The 27,172-nt window shown below is 50.6% G+C and overlaps 2 protein-coding genes across 7 annotated transcripts in view; both read left to right on the top strand.

Moving 5' to 3' along the window:
- The window catches only part of megf11 (multiple EGF-like-domains 11), a 514,753-nt gene that overhangs the window by 75,591 nt on the left and 411,990 nt on the right, over window positions 1-27,172 (top strand). The window lies entirely within an intron of this gene.
- On the top strand, window positions 847-13,483 carry LOC119974814 (ice-structuring glycoprotein-like). The gene is made up of 2 exons (XM_038814083.1): window positions 847-2,260; window positions 12,258-13,483. Exons 1-2 carry the CDS (start codon window positions 847-849, stop codon window positions 13,481-13,483), a joined length of 2,640 nt encoding a protein of 879 aa, XP_038670011.1.

Here is a 27,172-nt window from a genome sequence, read left to right as displayed (position 1 = left end):
AGTCAGCAGACAGGCAGGAGTCAGACATAAGCAGAGCCTGAGAAGCTTCACAACTTTCCTCACAGCGACTCACCACCTTGACAAGTGACTCACTCACAATGGCCGTCCCTGGCCCACCACCTCAGAGTGTTGTCAATGTGAGACCCTCATAGGGGTTTGAAGGTTGGTGAGGTGGGGGATGGGTTGTGGTGTTGCCAGACACCAAGCCTCCTGGTCAATAAGTTTGGAGGTTATCAGGGCCTCCCTGGCCCCCCTGGCCAACCACACCGTGGCTGCTGCCTGTCCTCCATCCTCTGGGTCTCCTCAGGCTCGTCCTCCACTCCCTCCTGGTTTTCCTCCTCATCAGAGGAAGTGGCACGATCTCCTCCTCCGCCTGCAGAATGTTTCCCTGCTGCCGGGTCAGTTTGATCACAATAATGCAGGAGACCCGCTGGGGGCTGTACTGAAGAGCATCGCTAGAATGGTCCAGGTAGCGGAGTTACATCTTCAGCAGCCCAATCACTGGCCTAGTGGCACGATGCACCTCATCATAACGGGACTCCGTCTCCGCCTTGGGCCTCTACAATGGAGTCATCAGCCATGACCTCAAAGGGTATTCCTCATCCCCCACGAGCCGTCCTGGCAGCCTGACTGGTCCATGAACACCCCTGGGATCGCCGGGTGCCTCAGGATGTAACTATTGTGTATGCTTCCTGGGTAGTGTGCACACACATGTAAGATGTTGAGGCAGCGTTTACACACAATTTGGACATTCAGGGGAGTGGAACCCCTTTCAGTTGATGACGGGCACTCTCTGATGTCATGGTGCTCCTGTCCATTGCCTTGAGAACCTGAGGCATCCCGGTGATGGCAGCGAATCCCGCGGCCCAGGCAGCGAATCCTGAGGCCCAGGCAGCGAATCCTGCGGCCCAGGCAGCGAATCCTGCGGCCCAGGCAGCGAATCCCGCGGCCCAGGCAGCGAATCCTGCGGCCCAGGCAGCGAATCCTGCGGCCCAGGCAGCGAATCCTGCGGCCCAGGCAGCGAATCCCGAGGCCCAGGCAGCGAATCTCGCGGCCCAGGCAGCGAATCCTGAGGCCCAGGCAGCGAATCCCGCGGCCCAGGCAGCGAATCCCGAGGCCCAGGCAGCGAATCCCGAGGCCCAGGCAGCGAATCCCGCGTCCCAGGCAGCGAATCCCGAGGCCCAGGCAGCGGATCCTGCGGCCCAGGCAGCGAATCCCGAGGCCCAGGCAGCGAGTCCTGCGGCCCAGGCAGCGAATCCCGAGGCCCAGGCAGCGAATCCCGAGGCCCAGGCAGCGAATCCCGAGGCCCCGGCAGCGGATCCTGCGGCCCAGGCAGCGAATCCTGCGGCCCAGGCAGCGAGTCCTGCGGCCCAGGCAGCGAATCCCGAGGCCCAGGCAGCGAATCCTGCGGCCCAGGCAGCGAATCCTGCGGCCCAGGCAGCGAATCCCGAGGCCCAGGCAGCGAATCTCGCGGCCCAGGCAGCGAATCCTGAGGCCCAGGCAGCGAATCCCGCGGCCCAGGCAGCGAATCCCGAGGCCCAGGCAGCGAATCCCGAGGCCCAGGCAGCGAATCCCGCGGCCCAGGCAGCGAATCCCGAGGCCCAGGCAGCGGATCCTGCGGCCCAGGCAGCGAATCCCGAGGCCCAGGCAGCGAATCCCGCGGCCCAGGCAGCGAATCCCGAGGCCCAGGCAGCGAATCCCGAGGCCCAGGCAGCGAATCCCGAGGCCCCGGCAGCGGATCCTGCGGCCCAGGCAGCGAATCCTGCGGCCCAGGCAGCGAGTCCTGCGGCCCAGGCAACGAATCCTGAGGCCCAGGCAGCGAATCCTGAGGCCCAGGCAGCGAATCCTGAGGCCCAGGCAGCGAATTCCGAGGCCCAGGCAGCGGATCCTGCGGCCCAGGCAGCGAATCCCGAGGCCCAGGCAGCGACTCCTGAGGCCCAGGCAGCGAATCCTGCGGCCCAGGCCACGAATCTTGAGGCCCAGGCAGCGAATCCCGAGGCCCAGGCAGCGAATCCCGAGGCCCAGGCAGCTATTCCCGCGGCCCAGGCAGCGGATCCTGCGGCCCAGGCAGCGAATCCCGAGGCCCAGGCAGCGAATCCTGAGGCCCAGGCAGCGAATCCTGCGGCCCAGGCAGCGAGTCCTGCGGCCCAGGCAACGAATCCTGAGGCCCAGGCAGCGAATCCTGAGGCCCAGGCAGCGAATCCTGAGGCCCAGGCAGCGAATTCCGAGGCCCAGGCAGCGGATCCTGCGGCCCAGTGTCGTGGTTCCCCAGGACGACAATTTGTTTGTACCTATTCAAATATTAAAACACAGAGAGTCTGAGGAGCGATCTTCCAAGCAGTGAACTTTATTTTTCTTAGCATAAGAAAAACAGAGCTGAGATTGTCCGGAGCAATCTAAAAAGCTTCAGGGCTTACCGCCTTTTATGTTCATTTTAACCCCATGATGCAAGCTCTTATCTTAATTTACAGCCGTCTTATCTGCTTTCCTTACTTTGGCCACTATTGTTTACATTAAGCCTCTCAGCCTAGCAGCCATAAGTCAGTTCTTATCTCATCTTTGTCTAAACTTTCTTCTTGTGAAACAGACAGTTCTGCGGACCAAGGCCGAATGTATACAAAAACAGGCTTCCTTCATTCCTGTCTTTTTATGGCCCTTATTTATGGCCAACCATTTTAGTTAAGCCCTGAGCTGTTCATTGTTCTTCCAAGTGACTGTTTGTATTTTAAATGCTATTTCTCTGGGTCTGCTGCTTTAATCATATTAACTATACTTGATTACATTAGGTCACACAAAGTTATCCTGAGTTCACACTCATCTCAATACTCACCTAAGTCTACTTTATCATTTCACTAAAACCTATGATTCTAAACTTGGTACCTAACTCATACAATATCCAGTACAAATTCCCTTACATGTCCCCCCTTTGAGGCTATTCCCTAGCCTCACACAAATTACCAAGCTCAAATAATCCCCTTACTGGATCCCATTTACAATTTATTTTAAACACTTTTTGCAGGCAATGTGGAGGAGCCGAATACTTTGGTCAGGGAACAACGCCCCTAATTCTTCTTTATCATAATTCATCTATCCAGATTCGAATTCTCGGGTCGCTCCCCCAGATTGCTTGCTCCTAACAGCCATCAGCCAAAAACCTTCCCACCCTTGTCAAGGGAAGGAAAAAAGACTGATTCCTGTGTACAGACTAAGTTCTCCAAGTCTTTTGCGAATTTCAGTCAGGTGCTGTTGTTGGTACAAAGCAATCGTCCATTATTATAGTCCTTTCACAGAGTGACGAGTTTCCATCTCGACCAGGGTCATGGTGAATCCGCTCATCGGAGGCAGCTCAAGGTTTTCCCTTTCCTCCGTTTTTCCTCGCGAACGTGAGCTGCTTGTAACCATCATCTGCCGTGTTGCAACTCTGGTAAGGAAGGATCTCAGGGCGGGTAGAAAACAACAAAATATGAGTCCTAGAACGGTTATGATTGTGATTGCTACAGCTCCAGCTTTGGCGAACCATGCCCCCCATCTTCCAAACATCCTATCCAACCAATTCCATGCTTCATGCCCAAACCCAGCATTTTCTTTCACTTCTGCCCTAAGATTCTTCAACTTATTCATGGCCCGTGTAAATGACCCCTCTGGATCAGTGTTGTTAGGGATAAATGTGCAACACTGATCTCCAAACATAACACAGACCCCTCCTTTCTCCCAAATAGTATCCGTACTCACTGATCGCCTACGTCTTGTTTGTCTTAATACTCTACCTTCCTGATTCCGCACCCCTATATCATCTGCATCCCGCTTTCCCTTGTTACGGGTCAAGGAAGTCCCCCAGGGAAACAGGTTCCAAGTCCCCTGTGGGGAATGAGGCCCTCTCACCGTCCTCACCTCCCTCGGCACCGTGACTAACAGGCTGAAGCTGGGCATTTGTATCATCAGCCAGCTCATGCACAGAACCACTCTCATCATCATTTATTATTTCTGCTGTACTTTGGCTCTGCTCCTCCTCCTCACGATTCTCCTCGTGTAGTTCTATCTCTTCCTCGCTGCTACTTCTATCCACCCTACCTCTAACTTCAGTCTCCCTTCTCTCCCCTACCCCAGGTACCGTTCTGGTACAATGGTTCAAGTGATACCACAGTGTACTGCCTTCTACTTGCAACGCCGTGGGAGATACTCTGGTGACTTCAAACGGCCCTTCTCGTCTGGGTTCATGCCAACGTCTCCGGAACTTTCTGATGTATACTTGATCTCCCGGTGTGATCTGGTGTTCCGTGGCAGGGCTCTCCTCCTCCTTGGCCTTTTCCTGTTCAAAAATAGTTCTATGTATAAAAGTTAATTGTCGTACATACTCTCTTGCATCCTGATCTAAACACTCCAATGTGGGGCCCCCTGCTCCCCCGATCTTTGGCACCGGCATTACTCTTCCTGTCATCATCTCATGCGGGCTTAAATGTGTGATTCTGTTTTCCTGACTCCTGTACTGCATTAAAGCCAATGGCAGAGCATCTATCCAGTTTTTTCCTGTCTCACTACAAATTTTGCTTATTTTCGCCTTGAGGGTTCCGTTTGCTCTCTCCACCATTCCTTGGGATTGAGGATGATACACACATCCAAACCTCTGCTTTATACGGAGTGCTGAGAGTGTCTCTCTCAGTGCCCTCCCTATAAAAGCAGATCCATTGTCTGAACTTAATTGCATGGGTATGCCAAATCTTGGGATAATTTCTTTTGACAGGAAGTTAATTACCGTTCCAGATCCTTGATCTTTGGATGGCGTTGCTTCTATCCATCTGCTGAATCTATCAATAATCACTAACATGTATCTTTTTCCTCTTACCACCTTTCCCATATCCACATAGTCCATGCATAGATGTTTAAACGGCCCTTCAGGAATGGGTATGTGCCCTATTGGGGCAGTAATGCCTTTCCTGATATTATTCTGAGCACACACCTCACACAGACCCAGTATGTAGTCAATTGAGTTCTGCAGGTATGGTGACCAGAATCCTTCTTTCTTAATCTTCCTAGCCACTTCTCCTCTCGCACAGTGATCCACCCCGTGTGCTTCACTAATTAGTACGGTTAGTAACGATGTGGGTGCTATGATCAACCCTTCCCCATTTCTCCATATTTTGTCATGTTGTCCCTGTAATGCTCCTCTCTCTCTCCACATTGTTTTTTCTGCTACAGGGGCTGCTTCCTGTAATTGTGCCCCATCTTCTAATGTGATTTGAGGTTCGATATTCCCCACACCTGGCCCTGGGTGCGGCCTTGCTATTTCTTCTGGGGCTATCGTAGCCTCAATGTATCCTGATGCTTCTTTAGCTGCCTTGTCAGCTTTGGTATTTCCCTGTGTGATGTTATCTGTTCCCTTTTTATGCGCCTGACACTTAATTATGGCTAATTCCCTTGGGCCCATCATAGCCCTTATTAAAGCCCTGATTTGAACTTCGTGTTGAATTGGTCCTCCTCCGCTTTTCATAAATCCCCTTTGCTTCCATATTGCCCCAAAAAGGTGACAAACCCCGTGGGCATAGGCCGAATCAGTATAAATTTCCACTGCTTCCCCGTTTGCTAATTCACATGCTCTGGTCAGTGCTTCAAGCTCCGCTAACTGGGCTGAGCATGGCTGCTCACATTCTTTTGCCTCCACTACCTCAAATGTTTTCCCTTTCTGTTCAACTACTGCATAGCCAGCATGATTTCCCCTATGATCCCTATGGCACGAGCCGTCAACATACAACGTTCTCTTTTCTTCTGTGTTTAACCTATCTGCCTTCAGATCTTTCCTCAGTTTCATAAACGCTCTTGTCTCTCTCACACACTCATGCTCCTCTCCCTCATGTGGCAATGGCATATAGTCAGCTGGGTTGGCCCTATTGCACTTTACTATCGTAATGTCCGGGAATGTGGTCAGCATTTGAAAATGATGAATTCTAGCCGGCGTCAGAACAAACTTCCCTTTTTCAATCAATTCAGCTATTTTATGGTATACATGTAAGTTTATCGGATATCCCATTGTGACCGTAGCTGCCTTTTCGTACGCCCACCAAGCTGCTGCCAGGCCTTGATAACACGGCGGGTATCCCATTGCTACGTCATCTAGCTTGGTACTATAATATGCTACAGTCTGCCTTCGCCTTCCCTTGCAACTTTCCTGTGTTAACACTGCTGTAGCAAATCCGGCTTCTCTGTTACTCACAAATAAATCAAAGGGCTTGTCATAGGTCGGTAAAGCCAATGCTGGTGCCTGTGCCATTTCACTCTTTATATTCTCAAATGCTTCTAGCGCATCTTTGTCCCATTTTAGTTTGGCTTTTAATTCGTCACACCCTGCTTCCTTCATTATCTTTCGTAGGGCCTGCGTTTTTTCTGCATAGTTTTCCACCCATTCTGAACTGAAGCCTGTCATTCCCAAAAATGTCATCATTTGTCCCACCGTCTGTGGCTTCGGAATTTTCAGTACTGCTTCTATTTGCTGTGGAGCTATCCCCTTCTGTCCTGCTGATATTTCTCTCCCCAAGTATTCTACCTGTCTCTGGCACAGCTGCAGCTTCTTCCAGGATACTTTATGACCCCCCTCTGCTAGTCTTTTCAAAAGTTTTAAACTATCCTTCCTGCATTGTTCTTGTGTCTCTGTGCATAATAGTAAATCATCCACATACTGTAGCAGTGTTCCTTCCAACTGTATTCCTTCTAAATCTGCTTTCAACACCTGATTGAATACATGTGGGGAATGTTTAAATCCTTGGGGCATTCTATTGTATGTGTATTGTTTCCCCTCGTACGTAAATGCAAAGAGATACTGACTTTCTGGAGCTAGTGGCACACTAAAAAATGCTGAACATAGGTCGATTACCGTAAACCATCTACTTTCAGGTGGTATATTTGTCAGCAAGGTGTAAGGGTTTGGAACTTCTACGGGCATATCTTCCACTACCTCATTAATTGCCCTTAGGTCATGCACCAATCTCCATTTTTCTCTGTCCGCCTTCTTTACTGGTAGGAGCGGGGTATTACACCTACTCCGGGTTTCCTTTAATACCCCTGCTTCTATCAATCCCTTAATCGTTTCTCTAATTCCTTCAATTGCTTCTGTCTTGATTGGGTATTGTGGTCTATAGGGCCCCTGGCGTCCTGTCTTTAATCTGACTTCAACTGGATTAGCGTTTTTAACCCTCCCTACATCCGTGTCCTGTCTGGACCACAACTCCTGTGGGAGGGAGTTCAAATCCTGCTCTAAGCTCTCTCTCCATTCCCGCTCCTGTTTCTCACTTTGCACTCCTATTGTTATCTGCTTTGGTGTCCCAAGCATCCTAACATCCAAAATTATTTTCGTCATTTGTCCATCGCTGGACGTCCAAATATCCGCACTATCTGTCTGTACAAATTCTAAGTCTTGCGCTCTTAACACCATGGGTCCTAGGTCCTTTGATCTATATCCCGGATTAACTTTCAATGTGACATGTGGCTCCGCCCCAGGTACCGAGAACCATTTGTCAATCCATTCATTCCTAACGATTGCGAGGGCCACTCCCTCTAGTCCAATTAAAATACTTCCTGACTTTATTTCCTGTTCTCGTCCTGCCTCCTTTTCCCATTTCTCTTGTATTTCAGGTGCCTGTCCTTCATCAAATATCATTGTACTGTGTAATTCTGTTCTCGGCCACTTGGCTTGTGGAACCCAAGTGTCTATAAGTTTTCCCCAGACTGTCCAGATCTGTCTTTTAATTTGTTCCTCTATATCTCCCAGCCAATATACATTAACCCCTTCCTTTCCTGGTACCTCAAGTGAATACATTCCCATCAAATCAATTCCTTGTTCGGTACATTCTAATTTCAGTCCCAGACCTAGGATTGCGTCCCTTCCCAATAGATTTAAAGGAGTTTTATCATATACTAAAATAGGTACATGGGTAGTTTTATTTCCAATGGTAATAGGCACCGGCATCGTCATTTGAGCTAGTGTTATTTTCCCCGAGAACCCCACAGTTTTTACAAACCGGTTTGACAATGGTAGGTGATCCGCATATTTCGTTTGTATGCACGTACAGGTGGCACCGGTGTCTATCATCATGGGGACCTCGATCCCGCCTACTCTAGCATTAACTATAGGTTCCTGCTCTGCGGTTTCTGTTATTTGTACGTACTGTCCTACCATTTCGGGGTTCTCTGGGCCTCTCTATGCGAAACTCTGATGGTTCCCCGGCCCTTGAAACATCGGGACGCTGTTCGGCGACCCTTGGATCAGCTGTTGGCCTGCCTGTTGCTGGTTTTCTCCCTGTCTGGTGGAATTCCGCAGGCAATTCCTTTTTATGTGACCTGTCTCCCCGCACCCCCAGCACACACCTGGAGGGCCAGGCAGTGGTCCCTGTCTCGGAGTCTGATAATTAGCCTGTCCCTGTCCTCTCTGATTCTGAAAGGGTGGCCTACCACCTCCCTGTCCTTTCCCATTTTTATTCCAGTCAGTCTGATTTTGTAGGGCGTATCGGTTTTGATAATTTAGGCTGTGGGCTTCTGGGTTTATGGGCAGTGGGAAGGCAGAAATGTTATAGGTTACGATGGGCTGGCCTCCATCTCCGCTCCCCCCTATTGTTAGTGCAGGTATTTCCCCTGGCTTCTGTTCCACCATCATCGGTGCTATTTTTCTGGGTGTGAGATCTTCTTTTGCCTTTAGCTTATCTTTGTTTTTGATCTCCTCCAATTGTGCCTGAAGGAGTTTACGTTGTATCTCCTTCAGCTGTTTGTCTGCATTCTTTTCATCTTTGCGATGTCTTTCTACTGCATGGGCAACATAATCCACAAACTCCCGGTAACTTTTTGAGTCCAAGCCCACTACATCCTCCAGTTTTGTTTTAGCTGAGACTGGCAGGCCCTCTAGAATTGCAGCCCGGAACATGGAGTTGGTCAGCGGGTCTGTTAGAATGTCCCTCTCCGTGTCCCTTTTCCACCTTTTAATTGATTTTCCACATACACAGCTGCATTCTCCTCCTCTCCCAGTGGCTCTCCCCTTAGGGTTTTTACATCCATTCGATTGGGGTACATATTCCTTAGTGCCTGCCATATGTCTTGTCGGTACGGGTCCATTAGTGTCCCGTCTACGTTTTTGGGTCATGAGCTGCGGTCTGGATGCCGGCACGTCTCATTACTTCTGCCATTTGGTCCATTCCTAGCACTTTTGTCAGGAGAGCTTTGATGTCACCCAGTGCCATCCTTTTTCCCACCATTCCTGCTTCCAACTGTCCAATCCACCTTCCAGCCCCATCCAAAATATTGGGTAATTCATTAATTAGATTAGGCAAATCCTGACCTGACCAAGGGATATACTGTGCTCTGCCCCCTTTCAGAATCACCGGGAACACCTTTTTCTTTCTTTTTTCCACCTCTGGAAATGTTACAGTTTGGTGTCTTACCCGCGTCGATTTTCTTTGTTCTCCTAACACTGATTCTCCCCCTTCGCTGTCACTACTTTCTCCTGTCTCTCCTTCCGTCTCTTCCTCGACTCTTACTGGGTGCTTCCACGTCCATGCATCCCCCTTTTCTCGTCTTTCTGCCTCTTTGCGCCTTTTCCCACATTTTTCCTCTATGCTTCTTCTTCTTTCTCTTTCCTTTCTGCTGGCTTTGACCCTCTTTCCTTCTATTTTTCCCTGTGACGCCTCCCTTTCACCCTCGCAAGAATCAGGACTTGTTTGTCCCTCATCTTTTCTTCTATCATTCTCTCCCTCCTCTTCTCGTTCCTTTTCTTTTTCCATTCCCTTTTTTGCCCATTCCAAAAGGTCTATTACATCTACTTCGTCCTGCAACTGCTTTCTCTTTTGGCTTAACTCATCCAACTCCTCTTCTGTTTTCCTCGTCTCTTCCTCTACACCTTTTTTCTTTTCTAGCTCCCTTCGTTCCCAATCCTCCATCGTCATCGGTTTTGTGTCAAATGCTCCCTCAAAATTCATCGTGCCTGATATAACTGGATATAGTCCCGTGGAACCCTGTTCCTCTGAGTATGGGGGCGGGACTACATTTGGATCTTCTAATTTTGCTTTTTCCTGAAGTTGCACTGGCATTTGCATCCATATTTCCCTCCATGCCCTTCTCCTTTCTTTCCCTTCCTTTTCAAACAATGCCAGTATCTCTAGTTCCTTTTCTCGCTTCTCCTTTCTTTTCTTAGATTTATCTTTTATTTTGTAGTTCTTTATCATTCCCTTCTGGTCCTCACATCTCTCTACGCACCATGTGCCTTCCTCCGGCCACGGTGTATTAGTTTTACTTGTTCTTTTGGCCCATTTTTTAGAAACGTGTTCTATGTCTCCCCTGAGGGCTGGGAATTTATCCCCTAATGTTTCCACTGGTGTTTTAACTTGGTGTGCCATTACTTGTCTTTTCGGATTACTGTCACAATTTTTATCACTTAATCCGTCAGAGTTGGGTGTTACAGTGATTATTACTTGCTGTGTCGTTTTTCCGTGTTCAGTCCCCTGTTTACCTTTCTCTTGGGTTTCTCTTGACAATATCTGTAACTCTAACCGGGGTCTCAATATCCACTTCCCCGTAGTCCCCTGTCCCGGCTCTATCTTCCTTTCCCGGGCTAGAGGGTAGTAGGTTTTTACGTGCTTGTCTATGTCTATAGAAACCCTATATCGATCAGATTCCTTTATTAATTTCCCTAGAGTTTCCAAGTTTATTTCGTCTATCCAATTCCTATCGGCTATTCTTTCCCACTTTACATACGGCCACTCGTTCTCTACCTCTTTTAAGTTAGTTATATGTGTAATTTTTCCCCAATCCAGTGTTGCTTCCGTTTTTATTATTATCCCGTCTTAATCCCCTAACTAATCTTCCTTCCCAATCGATTATACCCCTCTTTCCGCTAGGCGGTTTTGTCAGTGTGACCTTTCCACGTTGTTAGTTATTACCCTACCTGTGTTCCGACTCTCCTTCTTATTTCTGTCCTCCACGCTGCTGTCTCAGACCAGTTTGTTCAAATTGGTCTTTTACTTTCTCTATTCTAGCTGTTAATCCCCCCCTCCGGGGTTAGGTTCCCCTCCTATGCTTTTGACTACCGTATTAGGTCAGAGAGTGATCTCTCACTGATCTCTCTCCCTCTCGGTTGACGTCTCTTACCCGAGGTCCTGGGTAGGTTTGGACTGGCAGATTTTCCCCACACTTACTCTCTTCTGGGCAAGTCGTATCCTGGAAAAACCCGCTCCAAACCGGTTGACTTAACCTAATTGCATTACCTTAGCGTTCGGTCTTTTTCTCGTCTCCCTTTTTACCCACTCACAGACAATACAGTATTACAGTGCGCTTTGCATGCAAAACTCTACTCTTCAGATCAGTTTCAGTCTCTCAAAACTATTTTACCCAATTTGGTTTTAATCACGCAGGATATCTTTGTGGTTGGGGAGATCCAGGACCAGCAAAGAGCTGAGTGCGCCGGGCCTCGAGATCCCTTTTCTGACAACAAGGATTTACGTGCAATACAAATCTGCTTACCTTGCTGTCAGAATGCCGGCTTGGGATGTCCAGCCCCGGTCGAACCTTCGCCTCCGCCACTCCTTCCAGATGCTTTTCTGGGCGATCTCTCACCAACCCTGCTTTTCGCAGCGCCAATTTTGTCGTGGTTCCCCAGGACGACAATTTGTTTGTACCTATTCAAATATTAAAACACAGAGAGTCTGAGGAGCGATCTTCCAAGCAGTGAACTTTATTTTTCTTAGCATAAGAAAAACAGAGCTGAGATTGTCCGGAGCAATCTAAAAAGCTTCAGGGCTTACCGCCTTTTATGTTCATTTTAACCCCATGATGCAAGCTCTTATCTTAATTTACAGCCGTCTTATCTGCTTTCCTTACTTTGGCCACTATTGTTTACATTAAGCCTCTCAGCCTAGCAGCCATAAGTCAGTTCTTATCTCATCTTTGTCTAAACTTTCTTCTTGTGAAACAGACAGTTCTGCGGACCAAGGCCGAATGTATACAAAAACAGGCTTCCTTCATTCCTGTCTTTTTATGGCCCTTATTTATGGCCAACCATTTTAGTTAAGCCCTGAGCTGTTCATTGTTCTTCCAAGTGACTGTTTGTATTTTAAATGCTATTTCTCTGGGTCTGCTGCTTTAATCATATTAACTATACTTGATTACATTAGGTCACACAAAGTTATCCTGAGTTCACACTCATCTCAATACTCACCTAAGTCTACTTTATCATTTCACTAAAACCTATGATTCTAAACTTGGTACCTAACTCATACAATATCCAGTACAAATTCCCTTACACCAGGCAGCGAATCCCGAGGCCCAGGCAGCGGATCCTGCGGCCCAGGCAGCGAATCCCGAGGCCCAGGCAGCGAATTCCGAGGCCCAGGCAGCGGATCCTGCGGCCCAGGCAGCGAATCCCGAGGCCCAGGCAGCGGATCCTGCGGCCCAGGCAGCGAATCCCGAGGCCCAGGCAGCGAATCCTGAGGCCCAGGCAGCGAATCCTGCGGCCCAGGCCACGAATCTTGAGGCCCAGGCAGCGAATCCCGAGGCCCAGGCAGCGAATCCCGAGGCCCAGGCAGCGAATCCCGCGGCCCAGGCAGCGGATCCTGCGGCCCAGGCAGCGAATCCCGAGGCCCAGGCAGCGAATCCCGAGGCCCCGGCAGCGGATCCTGCGGCCCAGGCAGCGAATCCTGCGGCCCAGGCAGCGAGTCCTGCGGCCCAGGCAACGAATCCTGAGGCCCAGGCAGCGAATCCTGAGGCCCAGGCAGCGAATCCTGAGGCCCAGGCAGCGAATTCCGAGGCCCAGGCAGCGGATCCTGCGGCCCAGGCAGCGAATCCCGAGGCCCAGGCAGCGAATCCTGAGGCCCAGGCAGCGAATCCTGCGGCCCAGGCCACGAATCTTGAGGCCCAGGCAGCGAATCCCGAGGCCCAGGCAGCTAATCCCGCGGCCCAGGCAGCGGATCCTGCGGCCCAGGCAGCGAATCCCGAGGCCCAGGCAGCGAATCCTGAGGCCCAGGCAGCGAATCCTGCGGCCCAGGCAGCGAGTCCTGCGGCCCAGGCAACGAATCCTGAGGCCCAGGCAGCGAATCCTGAGGCCCAGGCAGCGAATCCTGAGGCCCAGGCAGCGAATTCCGAGGCCCAGGCAGCGGATCCTGCGGCCCAGGCAGCGAATCCCGAGGCCCAGGCAGCGAATCCTGAGGCCCAGGCAGCGAATCCTGCGGCCCAGGCCACGAATCTTGAGGCCCAGGCAGCGAATCCCGAGGCCCAGGCAGCGAATCCCGAGGCCCAGGCAGCGAATCCCGCGGCCCAGGCAGCGGATCCTGCGGCCCAGGCAGCGAATCCCGAGGCCCAGGCAGCGAATCCTGAGGCCCAGGCAGCGAATCCTGCGGCCCAGGCAGCGAATCCTGCGGCCCAGGCAGCGAATATCGCGGCCCAGGCAGCGAATCCTGCGGCCCAGGCAGCGAATCCTGCGGCCCAGGCAGCGAATCCTGCGGCCCAGGCAGTTTGATGGACCTGATCCAGTCAATGTAATGGGATACCTGGGACATACTGATCATCCGTGACCTCTCAGATGTAGTTGTGGGCTGAGGACTGAGATATAATAATTTATTGTCACAAGTAGGCTGACATTAACACTGCAATGAAGTTACTGTGAAAATCCCCTCGTCGCCACATTCCGGCACCTGTTCGGGTACACAGAGGGAGAATTCAGAATGTCCAAATTACCTAAGAGCACATCTTTTGGGACTTGTGGGAGGAAACCGGAGCACCCGGAGGAAACCCATGCAACACAAGTCCCCACTCGAGTACAGAAAGGACCCAGTAGCGAAGAGTTCCAGGGCAGTTGTGACCTGCACAGCCAGCGGGAGCAGGTGCCCTCCTCTTCCACCAGATGCCAGGTCCACAGGGACATGGCATGGGTGCCACATTGTCTCCTTGGTTAACCAGACTCTTCGGCTGCACATGGCGTCCGTTGAAGGACAAACGGGTCCTGTACACCCAGGTTCTCCTTCTCCACTGTCTTCGGCCTCTCCTCGGCCTGATGGGTGGCCAGGACGTGGCCCTGACCAGTGGCCCTCAGCTTGGATTGGCCTTGTCAGAGTCGGTGATGCCTGTCTGCCTCCAGAAGGGTAATCAGGATGATTGTCAGCTCCACTGGCCCCAACCGCAGGGGTTGTCAAAGCTTTGACAAACAGCCACCCAGACTGGAAACGTTCGCTCCCTTCTCTCTCCACAGACGCTGTCGGACCTGCTGAGATTGCCCACTGTTTTCTGATTCTCTTTCTAATTCCAGCATCCGCAGCAATTTGCTTTTACCACAAAAACTTTTCATGCCTGTAAATGGCGAGAGTGAAACCACACAGCCTTTTGAAACCTCAAAGGGTTTTGAATGCTTCTCAAAGAGACGAGCCGTATGGGAAATGCTCTGGCCATTGAGAGGTTTTAGGCTGCAGCTGTGATGTGGGCTGTAAAAGATGCCCCCTGAAAGTGCCCCCTGGAAGTAAGTGGGGAGGTGTACTTACCTCCTTCCTCTCTCTCTTGGAGTCCAGGGACCTGGATGCCCATTTTTAAGAACCAGTAGTAATTGGGTGTTGGTGTGACGTCCCGCTGGTGGACGAGAAGGTTCTGTGAGGCCAGAGTATCTGACTTTAACCTCGCTAATAAGTTTCCAATGAGTTCAAATGCATTTAAATCACATTCTCGCCCTTTCTGAGGGAGATCTGGATTATGCCAGTGTGAAGGGCCTGGGAAGATCACAAAGGACACAAATCCCGCTTTGGGGCCTCCTGCCAGATTTTCCCACATCACGGGATCTGGACTGGGCGTAACGCAGCTGGAACATCACTCCCAACGTTTAGAAAGGTGAGCATGTTGTAGAGTTGCAGCAGAAGGGTTACACATGACTATTTAAAAAAGACACTGAAATATTCATCTGAGCTATGATTAAGGTGTGAGCGTATTTTATTATTGAATGTTCAGGATTATCTTTGAAGCTTGTCCAAAGTGACGATTTAAATTGGCATGTTTACAAAACTGAATCTTGTTGAAGTGGGTGTTGAGAGACTCAGAGCATTACAGCACAGAAAGAGGCCAGACGACCCATCGTATCTGCGTCGGCCAGCAACAGAACTTTTCAAAAATGGTATTATTATATTAAACTATCAAATCAAGGACTATGGGCTGGATTGTCCGATTGCCGATGCCAAAATCACATTGGGCAATTGGCTGGCGAATCCGTTTTGACGCTGAAATCGGGGCATGTGCCGTTTTTCAGATGCTCCGCCCCCTCCAAAACGCCAATATCGGTATGTACGCTGCACGGCATCAGGACGTTCTCAGGATGCCAGCTGAAGGCCCTCTCCTGATGCTCCGCCCCTTGTGGGCCGACTTCCCGACGGCATGGGGCGTGCATGCTCACGGTTTTCGGGGACCTCATGTGAATGTGCCCAGCGTCACCACAGTCGGGGTGGGGGGGGGGGGGGGGGGGGAGGGGAGGGGAGCCATTCCGGGGGTGGCAAGGGGGGGGGGGGCCCTATCTGGCAGGCCATGTCCGTGTGTGGCCGGCACCATATTGTATGGCGTGACCGCCGCAGGTGGCCGCCGTGTGCATGTGCGGCCTCGGACCCGGCAATTCTCCGTACGTATCTGCAGGTAAAGCCGAGATTTACGTGGCGGGGCTGCTAGCCTCCCACTGGGCGCTGCAGGGGCGATGCCGACCTTTTAGCCATAAGACCAGACACACGCTCCGGACATCGCCTCAAAATCGGAGAATCCAGCCCCACGTATCTTTGAAACATTTTCCACAGGACACATTAACACTATAATGCCGGGCAGCATGGTGGCCTAGCGGTTAGCACAACCGCCTCACGGCACTGAGGTCCCAGGTTTGATCCCGGCTCTGGGTCACTGTCCGTGTGGAGTTTGCACATTATCCCCGTGTCTGCGTGGGTTTCACCCCCACAACCCAAAAACAAAATGTGCAGAGTAGGTGGATTGGCCACACTAAATTGTCCCTTAATTGGAAAAAATAATTGGGTACTCTAAATTTAAAAAAAAACAATAAAAAAAACACTATAATGCCCAGATTTTAGTTTTGCCGTTTCAGTTGATTATTGCAGTGGGAGAAGGACGAGTTCATTGTTGTTAACAGCGTTAACGAGACAATTAGGTTTCAAAAGAACAAATCTGTTTGACCCCTCGGTTCAAGAAGAAAAAAATCAACTGAGAAAAGTCTAAACTTTAAGCTGAAGAATCAGAAAGTGCTTCAACTTGGGTTTAACTTAATTAATTTGAAGATACTGTCCACAAGATGCCTTGCGGCCAATTCTAACTTCCTTGGATGGTTGCAGCTTGGGTTCTGTGTCGGAGCCTACCTCAGGGCACAATGAGCTGAACTCATTGACAAATTATTCTGGGGCTCACCAGACAAAGGTGATTGGGCACAATATCTGGTGTCAGCACCTCTTGAGGGATTGCTGATTGTTATTACAGGGCGATAGGAATATTCATGATGAATAATAGCTGCAATGAGACACCGGGGTCAACAGCACCATTTGAGACGGCAGCTTTGAGGTTTCGGTATCAAGGTTGGGCTGTTTTTGGAAGAGTGTAGTGTAGTGGTACAAATGCACAGTTCGAAGGGTCACTGCTGTCTCAGCATAGCACAGAACCTGAGAGCAGGTCGGAAAGAGATTTGCTCGCCTCAGGAAGATTGTGCAGGCAAAGACTGCATGCAGTTTGCTTAGGTTTATATGATTGCTTTAGAAATGCACATCACGCACATTACACAACTGACCACTTACTTTCCAAATGTACCAAACTACCCAAGTTATCCTGGGGAAGACAATGCATTTATCCTACAGCATATCAAATGTGGCTTATGCTAAAATCAAACACAAAACGCAAAATACATGCAAGCTGTGCGGTCAGAGACCCACATACACACATTTTGGGTTGGGCACCTGGATGAACAGCAACAACCTACATTTATATAGTGAATTCAATGTTGTGAAATGTCCTACAGCAGCTAACAAGAGTGATCCCTGTAAAAAAGAAACAATGGACCCCAGGAGATCGCAGGAGACTCAGGAGAATGTTCTGGGGACCCGGGTTCCAATCCCACCACGGCAGGTGGTGAAATTTGAATTCAATAAAAATCTGGAATTGACGATGACCATTGCCAATTGTCATAAAGACCCACCTGGTTCACAAATGTCCTTTAGGGAAGGAAATCTGCCGTCCTTACCTGGTCTGGCCTCCATGTGGCTCCAGATCCACAGCAAAGTGGCTGACTCTTAAAATAGGCGAGCGAGGCACTCAGTTCAATGTTAATTATGGATGGGCAATAATTGCTGCTGCATCCTGTGACACGCACATACCAGGAATGGGCAGGATATCAGGACTGAAAGCTTGGTCAAACAGATGGGTTTCAAGGAATATCTAAAAAGGGAAATGATGGGTTGGAGGATGGAAAGGTTCAGGGAAAGAATTCCAGGACTTGTGGTCAAGGAAGCTGAAAGCATGGGCACGGTGTATTACAATCTGGATACCAGACAAAAACCCCAATAGTTTGTTTAATTTGTTACACTGAGGAAATGATAGTTCGCTCCAGGACAAATAGGGACATGGTATATTTTTAAAAAAAATTATTACGAACACAGGATTTAAAATAACTTTAATATTATACAAGAAAATAGTTTACAATTACCCGTTAAACAATACTTAACAATGACAATGAAACTTAACACCTAACTGTTATCTTTTATCTCCACTCAAGCAAAACCCATCTCAAGTCACAATTCACTTTTAAATACAGTTAGCCAACCCAGGAATACTTGCTATAAAGAGATGTCCCGGATAAATCGCTTTGTTGGCAATCCTTCAGGAACCAGCTGCAGATTCTTGACTGTGTCAGACTATTGTTGAACCTGCCAACCTTTTCAGAAGCTGCTGTTCTGTTCACAGGCAACATCTTTTATATCTAACCTCCTTTCAGAAAAGCTGCTGGTTTGTACACAGCCAAATCTTTAACTGAACTGAAACCCGAATCTGTAACTCAATACCTGAGAGCTTCAACCCCTGGCTCCTCCCATTAGCTACATCCTGTTACTAAGGCCAAACACAATGGGCTGGATTCTCCGGTCTCCTATGCCGAAATCGCGCCTGGCGGCCGGGCAGAGAATCCAGTTCCACGCATGGAATCAGGACATGCGCCGGTTCCTTGATTCTCGGCCCCCGAAAAGCGACATACTCGGGGAGTATGCTGCACCGCGTATCCCCCACCTGTGGTCAATGCCAGAGAACCACCCCTCTATTCTCCACCCCCAACCGGCCGAGGTTCCGCTGGCGTGGATCTAATCAGGTCCAGCTGTTCGGGATACTAGCGTGGTGGCTGCGGACTCAGTCCGTGGCCACCGTGGTCGGAGGTGGGTCGATTGGAGGGCATGTGGTGGGGAGGCCTCATATGGGCCCGGGGTATTTCTGAGCGGGCAGTCTGGGTTGGGTGTGTGGCCGATCGGGGGCATTATTTCCATGGTCCAGCTCCGCGATCTGAGTCCACCATGGAGTATGGCATGGCCACTGGAGGCCGCCGCCCTGTGCATGCGTGGCCTCTGACCCGGAAGTGCGGGGGGGGCGTATCTGCAGCTGCGAGCTTCACGACGGCTCCCTGCTAGCCCCCTGCAGGGCTGTGAATATGGGGCCTTTTTACGCCAGTTTTTCTGGAATAAATGGCCACATTTTTCATGATGGCGTGGGGACATAGTCCCTGAATCGGAGAATCCAGTCCCAATGTCTCCAATTATCTACTCTCCAGGGAACCTTTGTCATATAAACAAAATTCCATTAACCCAAACTTTTACCATGCTTTAATTATCCCTTGTAACCAAAGTGTCTGTCTTTTAAACCAGGACTTCTAAAAAGATTACTGCAGCAGTCACATCCAAGCCCAGGCTGTTAACCCTTACTGCATCAAATAAATACAAGACAATGTATATGCCATACCCTCATTTATCACAGATGGGTGGATGAAAGCCACAGATGTGCAAAAGTCCAGAATTGGAACATCACAAAGTTATTGAACATGTGTAGAGGTGGAAGAAGCTACAAAAGTAGGCAGGGACAACAAGTATGAGAAATTATTGGAAATAAGTATGAGAATTGTAGGCTTTGTCAATGATATCGTTATCCTCCCTAATTCCAATGCTTCTTTCTGCCTCCACCTGTGTGCAGAAGGTGGGGAGAGGATTACCTATCTTACAACCCTTTGCTTCGCCTGTGCAGAGAGAAGGGAGCTAATGTTTTGAGTCTGCTTTGTCAAAGTCATCGAGACTCGAAATGTCAGCTCCCTTCTCTCTCCACAGACGCTGTCAGACCTGCTGAGATTGTCCAGTATTTTCTGTTTGTGTTTGAGATTCCAGCATCTGCACTAATTTGTTTTTATCCGTTGCTTCTTGCAGAGAGAAGCTCCTCGGGTGATGTACCTGGTGGGGTGGGAGAACTCCGTGGCCGCCTCATGTTCATGATTGGTATCATCCTTTGAGAAGCATAAATGCTTCACAGCTCCTGGGTCCCAGGTTAGATTCCCGGCTGGGTCACTGTCTGTGCGGAGTCTGCACGTCCTCCCCTTGTGTGCGTGGGTTTCCTCCGGGTGCTCCGGTTTCCTCCCACAGTCCAAAGATGTGCGGGTTAGGTGGATTGGCCATGATAAATTGCCCATAGTGTCCTAAACATTAAGGTTAAGGGAGGGGGGGGGGGGGTTGTTGGGTTACGGGTATAGGGTGGATACGTGGGTTTGGGTAGGGTGATCATTGCTCGGCACAACATCGAGGGCCGAAGGGCCTGTTCTGTGCTGTACTGTTCTATGTTCTATGTTCTAAAAAGGGCAAAGAAGTAAAAACACTCACCCAGGACTGAACTTTACAGCACTGTTGTGGAGGGGATGGGGGTTGGAAAATGTGGCGAGCCATTCAAAAATCCATTGCATTTGATGGGAGTAGAAAATCCCACTGATGGAAAATTCCACCCTTAGTCTCTCTCTCTCACTATATATATATATATGGGCACATAGCAGTGCTGGAGACCCTCAGTAACCGAGGTTTTGATAGGCCACCTACATTTTGCTTCCCAGGAACCTCAAGAACCCATCTTTCTCCTCCGGATTAGGGCTGTGAGCCTCTGGTCCTAGGCTCATAGTTCAGACTCGATATGACAGCATTGTCCAGCTCCCAACTCTGTCCCTACCTGCAAGGTCAACCAACTCTTGAGTTTGAGCCTTCCTCGTCAGCCAGATCTAGTTCCACCACTGGCTTGTCATCTCGCATCCACTTGAAGGATTCTAAAATATAATCTGGTCTTCTAGATATCTTAGAACAGAAGATGGTAGATCCCAACATCCACCATGAATTGAACGCAACACACATTTTCTTCATAAATTCCGATAGTGACAAGAACCAGCCCAGATATAGCCAATCTGTAAGGGTCAAAGAGCAAGTTGCAGCATGGAATATTTAGTCAAGTCCAGAAGGGGAGTTGGAAAGATTGGCTGCAGCTCCAACTTAAGGCTTCCGTCAGCTACTCAGCCCATTGGATCAAACCTCTCGGAACCTATTTTAAAATGCAACCTGACAACTTAATATCAGGAGTTCATGCAGCCATTTGATAGTGTGCCAAGCACTCTCCACAGTTTGGCACCTCTATGAAAAGGCGATGGCTCCTATCTACAGTGCTGCATGGCTGCTTAGAACACCATACTGTGAAACCTGTGCTGCCATGTTACCTGATCCTATTCATGCCTTTTATAATTGAATGGAGAATCCGACCGAATCCATCACAAAAGCTCTGTCCACCTGTACACATTCTAACATTGTGCTGTGTGAAACGAGGCTGCAACATTCTCACAGAAACTTGAAAGGCCCTTGTGAAGAGGAAATGGAAGACAGATAACTATAAATGCTACAGTGTTGCACGTTTGACAAAGATTCAAATCTGCAAAAAAAAAGCAACGCACGACCCTGATAGTTTTTGTTTTTGAGTATGATCCTCCTCACTGCTGTTCAAGTTGACCAGAATAAAGAATTATTTTATGTAGCCCTTCTTGACCCATATATCTTGCGCAATAGACATCGTTCATGCAGCGATTCTCCTATGTGGCGTTTTAAACCTTGTGGTCAAAATCTTACCCAAAAATGGCAAAGTGTCAGTTCCAGTGTGAAAAATGGAGTGAATCCTGTCGACCGAGTCACGGAATCATCCGCCTCTTAAATAAAACCCCCTCCCACTCCTTGCATTAGGTGAAGGGGCGATTGAGTGGATGCATGGTACCTGCACCTGCATCTTCATGGGGAACCTCAAAGAAGCCCTCCGTCATGGCATGTATCGAGATCAGCGATGATAGACTTCACCATGGAGCTTTGCTTTGGGGGACACATCAGTGTATCCTGTGTGATGTAAACTCTTGATTGATTGGGGTCAATGCTCTGGACTCAGTAGCAATTCTTTTTAGCTTTGCTTACCTCATTGACACTGTTGAGTTGCCAATGAAGAGCAAAATTGCATTCCAATCAATCAAATGCCTCTTGTGACAGGTGAGGCCCAGCTGATTAGAGTAAAGCCTGCAATGAGTATGGCAAGCATACATCTAGAGGGCACCCTCATTCTCCCATTTCACAGCCTTACACACTTATTCAAACTTCCTAGAAAAATGCAATTGATATTCAATAGAGCTCAATCCCTTTGTCCTCAGAGCCCTGCCTGAGTGTTGGGTTCTGCGCACAGTTCAGATGTGATTTCCCAAGTGAGAGAGTCTTTATTCCTCACGAGGCAGGGATACAGTCATTCCTGAGGCGTCCACTCTACCCTTGCAGTCTGGCTTCTCATGGGGCCCCACCCACTTACCTCATAGTCGCCCCCAGTGCTGATCCTCGGTATTCAACTCCTGCACCCATTTTCCCATTCCCAGTAAGGATGCATAATCCCCCAGCGGAGATTTGGTCACAAGTCCGGCAAGGACACAGGAAGCGATATCTCCATGCCAACCTCTAGACCCAGGGGCACTCCAAAGTCAATGGAAGGCAAAGCCTGCTAGTGACCTCCCCCCCCCCCCCACCCCGAGAATGAGGGACTGACCCCAGCCCTAGCCTCAAGTTGAACTTATCATGGTATCGTCTCTACAGAGCAGTACTACACTCTGTATGCTCACTTGGGGCTGGATTCTCCGACCCCCGCCGGGTCGGAGAATTGCCGGTGGCCGGCGTGAATTCCGCCCCCGCCGGCCGCTGAATTCTCCGGCACCGGATATTCGGCGGGTGCGGGAATCGCGCCGCGCCAGTCGGCGGGCTCCCCGCCCCGGTGATTCTCCGGCCCGCGATGGCCCGAAGTCCCGCTGCTGTTGTGAATTAAACAAGGTATTTACCAGCGGGACCAGGCGGCGCGGGCAGGCTCCGGGGTCCTGGGGGAGGGGGGGGCGGGGCGATCTGGCCCCGGGGGGTGCTCCCACGGGCCTGTGCCATGGGGGCATTCTTCTCCTTCCACGTCGGGCATCAGCCTCCGCGATGGCCAACGCAGAGGTGACCCCCCCCCGCGCATGTACGGGGATGACGTCCTGGCTGGTGTGGCGCCAAAGGCCTTTCCCACCGGCCGGCGGCGCGCCAACCACTCCGGCGCGGGCCTAGCCCCTCAATGTGAGAGCTTTGGGGCGGCCCGACGCCGGAGTGGTTCACGCCACTCCATCCCGCCGGGACCCCCCGCCCCGTTGAGTAGGGGAGAATCCAGCCTCAGATCTCTGAGTCTATGTATTTACATTGTGTATTTCCGTATGTCCCATATAAACGCAAATTACTGTGGATGCTGGAATCTGAGACGAAAGAGAAAATGCTGGGAAATCTCAGCAGGTCCGGCAGCATCTGTAGGGAGAGGAAAGAGTTAACTTTGTCAAAGCTCCTGGGCAGGATTCTCTCAGCCCGGGGCCTTGCCGGAGAATCCCTGCGAGCGGCGCAAATCACACCGCGCCATCCCAACGCCGGGATGCGATTCTCCACAGAGCGGAGAATTGTCGCCGGTGTGGTTGGCGCGGCGCTGGGCGGGGGCCGCTTGACGCGCCCCCCCCCCCCCCCCCCCCCACCCCCGGCGATTCTTGGCCCAGGATGGGCCTGACGGCCATCGTAAAAATCCCGAGGTCCGCTGGCGCCATTCGCACGTGCTCTGAGCTGGCGGGAAGTCGGTGTGGAAGGGTCGGGGGCGGCCTGTCGGGAGGGAGGGGGGGTCCGACCCCGGGGGTGGCCTCCGATGTGGTCTGTCCCACGATCGGGGCCCACCAATCGGCGGGCCGGCCTCTCGGGCTGGGGGCCTCCTTTCTTCCACCCCGGTCCCTGTAGCGCTGTGCCATGTTGTGTCAGGGCCGGCGTGGAGAAGAGAGCCACTGTGCATGTGCGGACCCCGGCGATGGCGTTTCCAACTTAGCCTCAGGATGAGAGAGTCCCGCCCCCTGTGTATGTCCTATGTTTTCTTTTTATGTAGGGAACAATCTGTCTGGACTGTACGCAGAACAATACTTTTCACTGCACCTCAGTACACCTGACAATAAATGCAAATCCATGTCTGATACCAGAGTTTGGGTGCAATTTGAGAATTAACTTTCAGTGGTCTATTTGTCATCTGAACCTTGAAGTTATTCATTCATTTCGCACAGGTATAGACCATCACTGGTGGATATAGTTGAGTCGGAGCTGCTGTCTCACAAAGGGAAAAGAAAACTCCTGGTTCCTGGTAGGTTCAGAATAAGGACAGTGGATAGGTCAGAACTCGTCCTCTGCTGATTATTGATTGAAGCTTTTAGAGTGAGTTCTTGCCAACCTGTTGGACACATCAGTATAAACTCCTTGTTATTCATAAGCACTTTATTATAAACATATTTATCTTGCTCTGTCAGGCCCTGACAAGATGGGAACTGGAAGAGCAATGAACCGTTTGGAGACAAAATGCTTTCAGGACATCTTTATTTAACATTTTGTTGGCACGAGACGACAGTTACATCTTGTACCTGATGGTTGACTACACATGATTTTTTCCCCGACCTTTTCTGCATTTAATCTCTGAAATGTAACTTGAACTGTTGATATGTTCAAACTGAAGATGAGTTGGTAACTTAACAGGACCTAGCGATGAGGGACAGTGCGATAGACAAAAATACATCATTTGTTATCTCAATGATAGTGCGAACGGACACTACTGTCGCAAAGAAAATAAAGAAATCATTTTGAAATGTTTCCTGGGGGGGTGGGGTGCAGTTTCTGGATTAAGGAAAGATGTGTTTTCCATCAGGGCAACAAATTTGTGGCACACATGTTGAAAAGCACCCCCCTCCCCATATCAATCTTGCAAAGTGCAGCCGTGTTAGCTTATTGCGGAATTACAGGTTGTAAAAATGTGACTGTGGAAAGTATCTTTTCTTAACTTAGTTTAGTGTGAAAACATTGTTTACTGCAGGCATTAATATCAGTTCTTTGTGACTTCTGCACTGAAAGCACGTGTCTCCACTTATCACTTGATTCTTCTTCCAATGTCAGAGGTACAGAATGGAGAGTTCTGCTGCTCACAAAGGACCTTCACATTGATGTTATTGATTCCTGTCAGAGTAAAGCAATATCAATGGGAACTGGTCAATAACCTGCTCAAAATTAACCATGTTGGCAACCACTGAAGTTATTTTGGTTGTTAGCAGATGACGAACCTGATGGTACCGTATATTCTCACTGTTCAAGTGTAAGCTTAAAATAAGCATAACGGCAAAATAGTTTGTGATCCCTTTCTGTTTACAAACCTGACAAGTGTCTTTCAAACATGATAGTAAATTTTAAATAAATAAAATATCAACATTTAGACCAGGGGTGGGCAAACTTTTCCGTGCAAGGGCCACATTCAGAAATTCACAATTTTAAAGGGCCGCATAGTATATTAAGTAAAATAATTACTTCACCCGGTTATGATTCTGGGCGCCTCATATAGAACATAGAACAGTACAGCACAGAACAGGCCCTTCGGCCCTCGACGTTGTGCCGAGCAATGATCACCCTACTCAAGTCAACGTATCCACCCTATACCAGTAAGTAACCCAACAGCCCCCCCCCATTAACCTTAAAAAAATAATTTAAAATTAAAAAAAAAAATTAAAAAAAAAATTTTTTTTTTTTTTTTTAATGACTTGGTGGGCCGCATAGAGACCTTTGGCGGGCCGCATGCGGCCCGTGGGCCGTAGTTTGCCCACCCCTGATTTAGACACAGAAATTAACAGGGTAAGTGCTCCCTGTTTCCTCTCTGCGCTCCACCCTTCTGTCACCACCCCCCCCCCAGCCCCTGCTCCCCCCCCCCCCCCCCACCCCACCCCCCAACCCCCCACCACACCCGGAATTTCACCGCAACCCCACATGCTAACACCTCGCAGGGCCCCAACACCTGACCTCCCATCAGCATCCTCAAACCCCGCCCCCTCGCACTCCTCATCTGAACCCCTCCCTGCTTAGGCGCTGGTCTAAGCATGGGCTGGTTTAGCTCAATGGGCTAGACAGCTGGTTTGTAATGCAGAACAAGGCCAGCAGCGGGGGTTCAATTCCCGGACCAGCTTACCTGAACAGGCGCCGGAATGTTGCGACTAGGGGCTTTTCACTGTAACTTCATACTTGTGACAAGAGGGGGGCTGGTTTAGCACACTGGACTAAATAGCTGGCTTTTAAAGCAGCCCAAGGCAGGCCAGCAGCATGGTTCAATTCCCGTACCAGCCTCCTTGAACAGGCGCCGGAATGTGGCGACTAGGGGCTTTTCACAGTAACTTCATTGAAGCCTACTTGTGACAATAAGCGATTTTCATTTCACATTATTATTACGCAGCGCCCAGGTGTCATTGACCGTTGGCCTGCCAGGCGTCTAGCTCACATTATCCTTATTCGAGCTCCTGTACGAGAAGCTCGCCGACAACCTCCACAAGTGAGAAAGAAGTGGCGATGGGATCTTCGAGCTGTGGATCCTGACTCTGTATGAGGAGAGAGCCATCACAGGGGAGGAGCAGGAGTAGGCCTGGGCTGAGAGTGAGGTGGGTCTGCGCTGAGAGTGAGGTGGGGTCTGGGCTGAGAGTGAGGTGGGGTCTGTGCTGAGAGTTAGGTGGGTCTGCGCTGAGAGTGAGGTGGGGTCTGGGCTGAGAGTGAGGTGGGGTCTGTGCTGAGAGTGAGGTGGGGTCTGCGCTGAGAGTGAGGTGGGGCCGGGGCTGAGAGTGAGGTGGGTCTGGGCTGAGAGTGAGGTGGGGCCTGGGCTGAGAGTGAGGTGGGTCGGCGCTGAGAGTGAGGTGGGTCTGGGCTGAGAGTGAGGTGGGCCTGGGCTCAGAGTGAGGTGGGTCTGGGCTGAGAGTGAGGTGGGGCCTGCGCTGAGAGTGAGGTGGGTCTGGGCTGAGAGTGAGGTGGGTCTGGGCTGAGAGTGAGGTGGAGCCGGGGCTGAGAGTGAGGTGGGGTCTGGGCTGAGAGTGAGGTGGGGTCTGTGCTGAGAGTGAGGTGGGTCTGGGCTGAGAGTGAGGTGGGGCCTGGGCTGAGAGTGAGGTGGGGCCTGCGCTGAGAGTGAGGTGGGCCTGGGCTGAGAGTGAGGTGGGTCTGGGCTGAGAGTGAAGTGGGGCCGGGGCTGAGAGTGAGGTGGGTCTGGGCTGAGAGTGAGGTGGGTCTGGGCTGAGAGTGAGGTGGGCCTGCGCTGAGAGTGAGGTGGGCCTGCGCTGAGAGTGAGGTGGGGCCTGGGCTCAGAGTGAGGTGGGGCCTGGGCTGAGAGTGAGGTGGGGCCTGCATTGAAAGTGAGGTGGGGTCTGGGCTGAGAGTGAGGTGGGTCTGGGCTGAGAGTGAGGTGGGTCTGGGCTGAGAGTGAGGTGGGGTCTGGGCTGAGAGTGAGGTGGGGCCGGGGCTGAGAGTGAGGTGGGGCCTGCGCTGAGAGTGAGGTGGGTCTGGGCTGAGAGTGAGGTGGGTCTGGGCTGAGAGTGAGGTGGGGCCGGGGCTGAGAGTGAGGTGGGGCCTGCGCTGAGAGTGAGGTGGGTCTGGGCTGAGAGTGAGGTGGGGTCTGGGCTGAGAGTGAGGTGGGGCCTGGGGTCAGAGTGAGGTGGGTCTGGGCTGAGAGTGAGATGGGCCTGCGCTGAGAGTGAGGTGGGTCTGCGCTGAGTGAGGTGGGGCCGGGG

Source organism: Scyliorhinus canicula, chromosome 12 (genome assembly GCF_902713615.1).
Source record: "Scyliorhinus canicula chromosome 12, sScyCan1.1, whole genome shotgun sequence".
NCBI lineage: Eukaryota > Metazoa > Chordata > Chondrichthyes > Carcharhiniformes > Scyliorhinidae > Scyliorhinus > Scyliorhinus canicula.
Note: the sequence above shows the minus strand (reverse complement) of the source record. Positions and strands in the feature narration are given on the sequence as shown.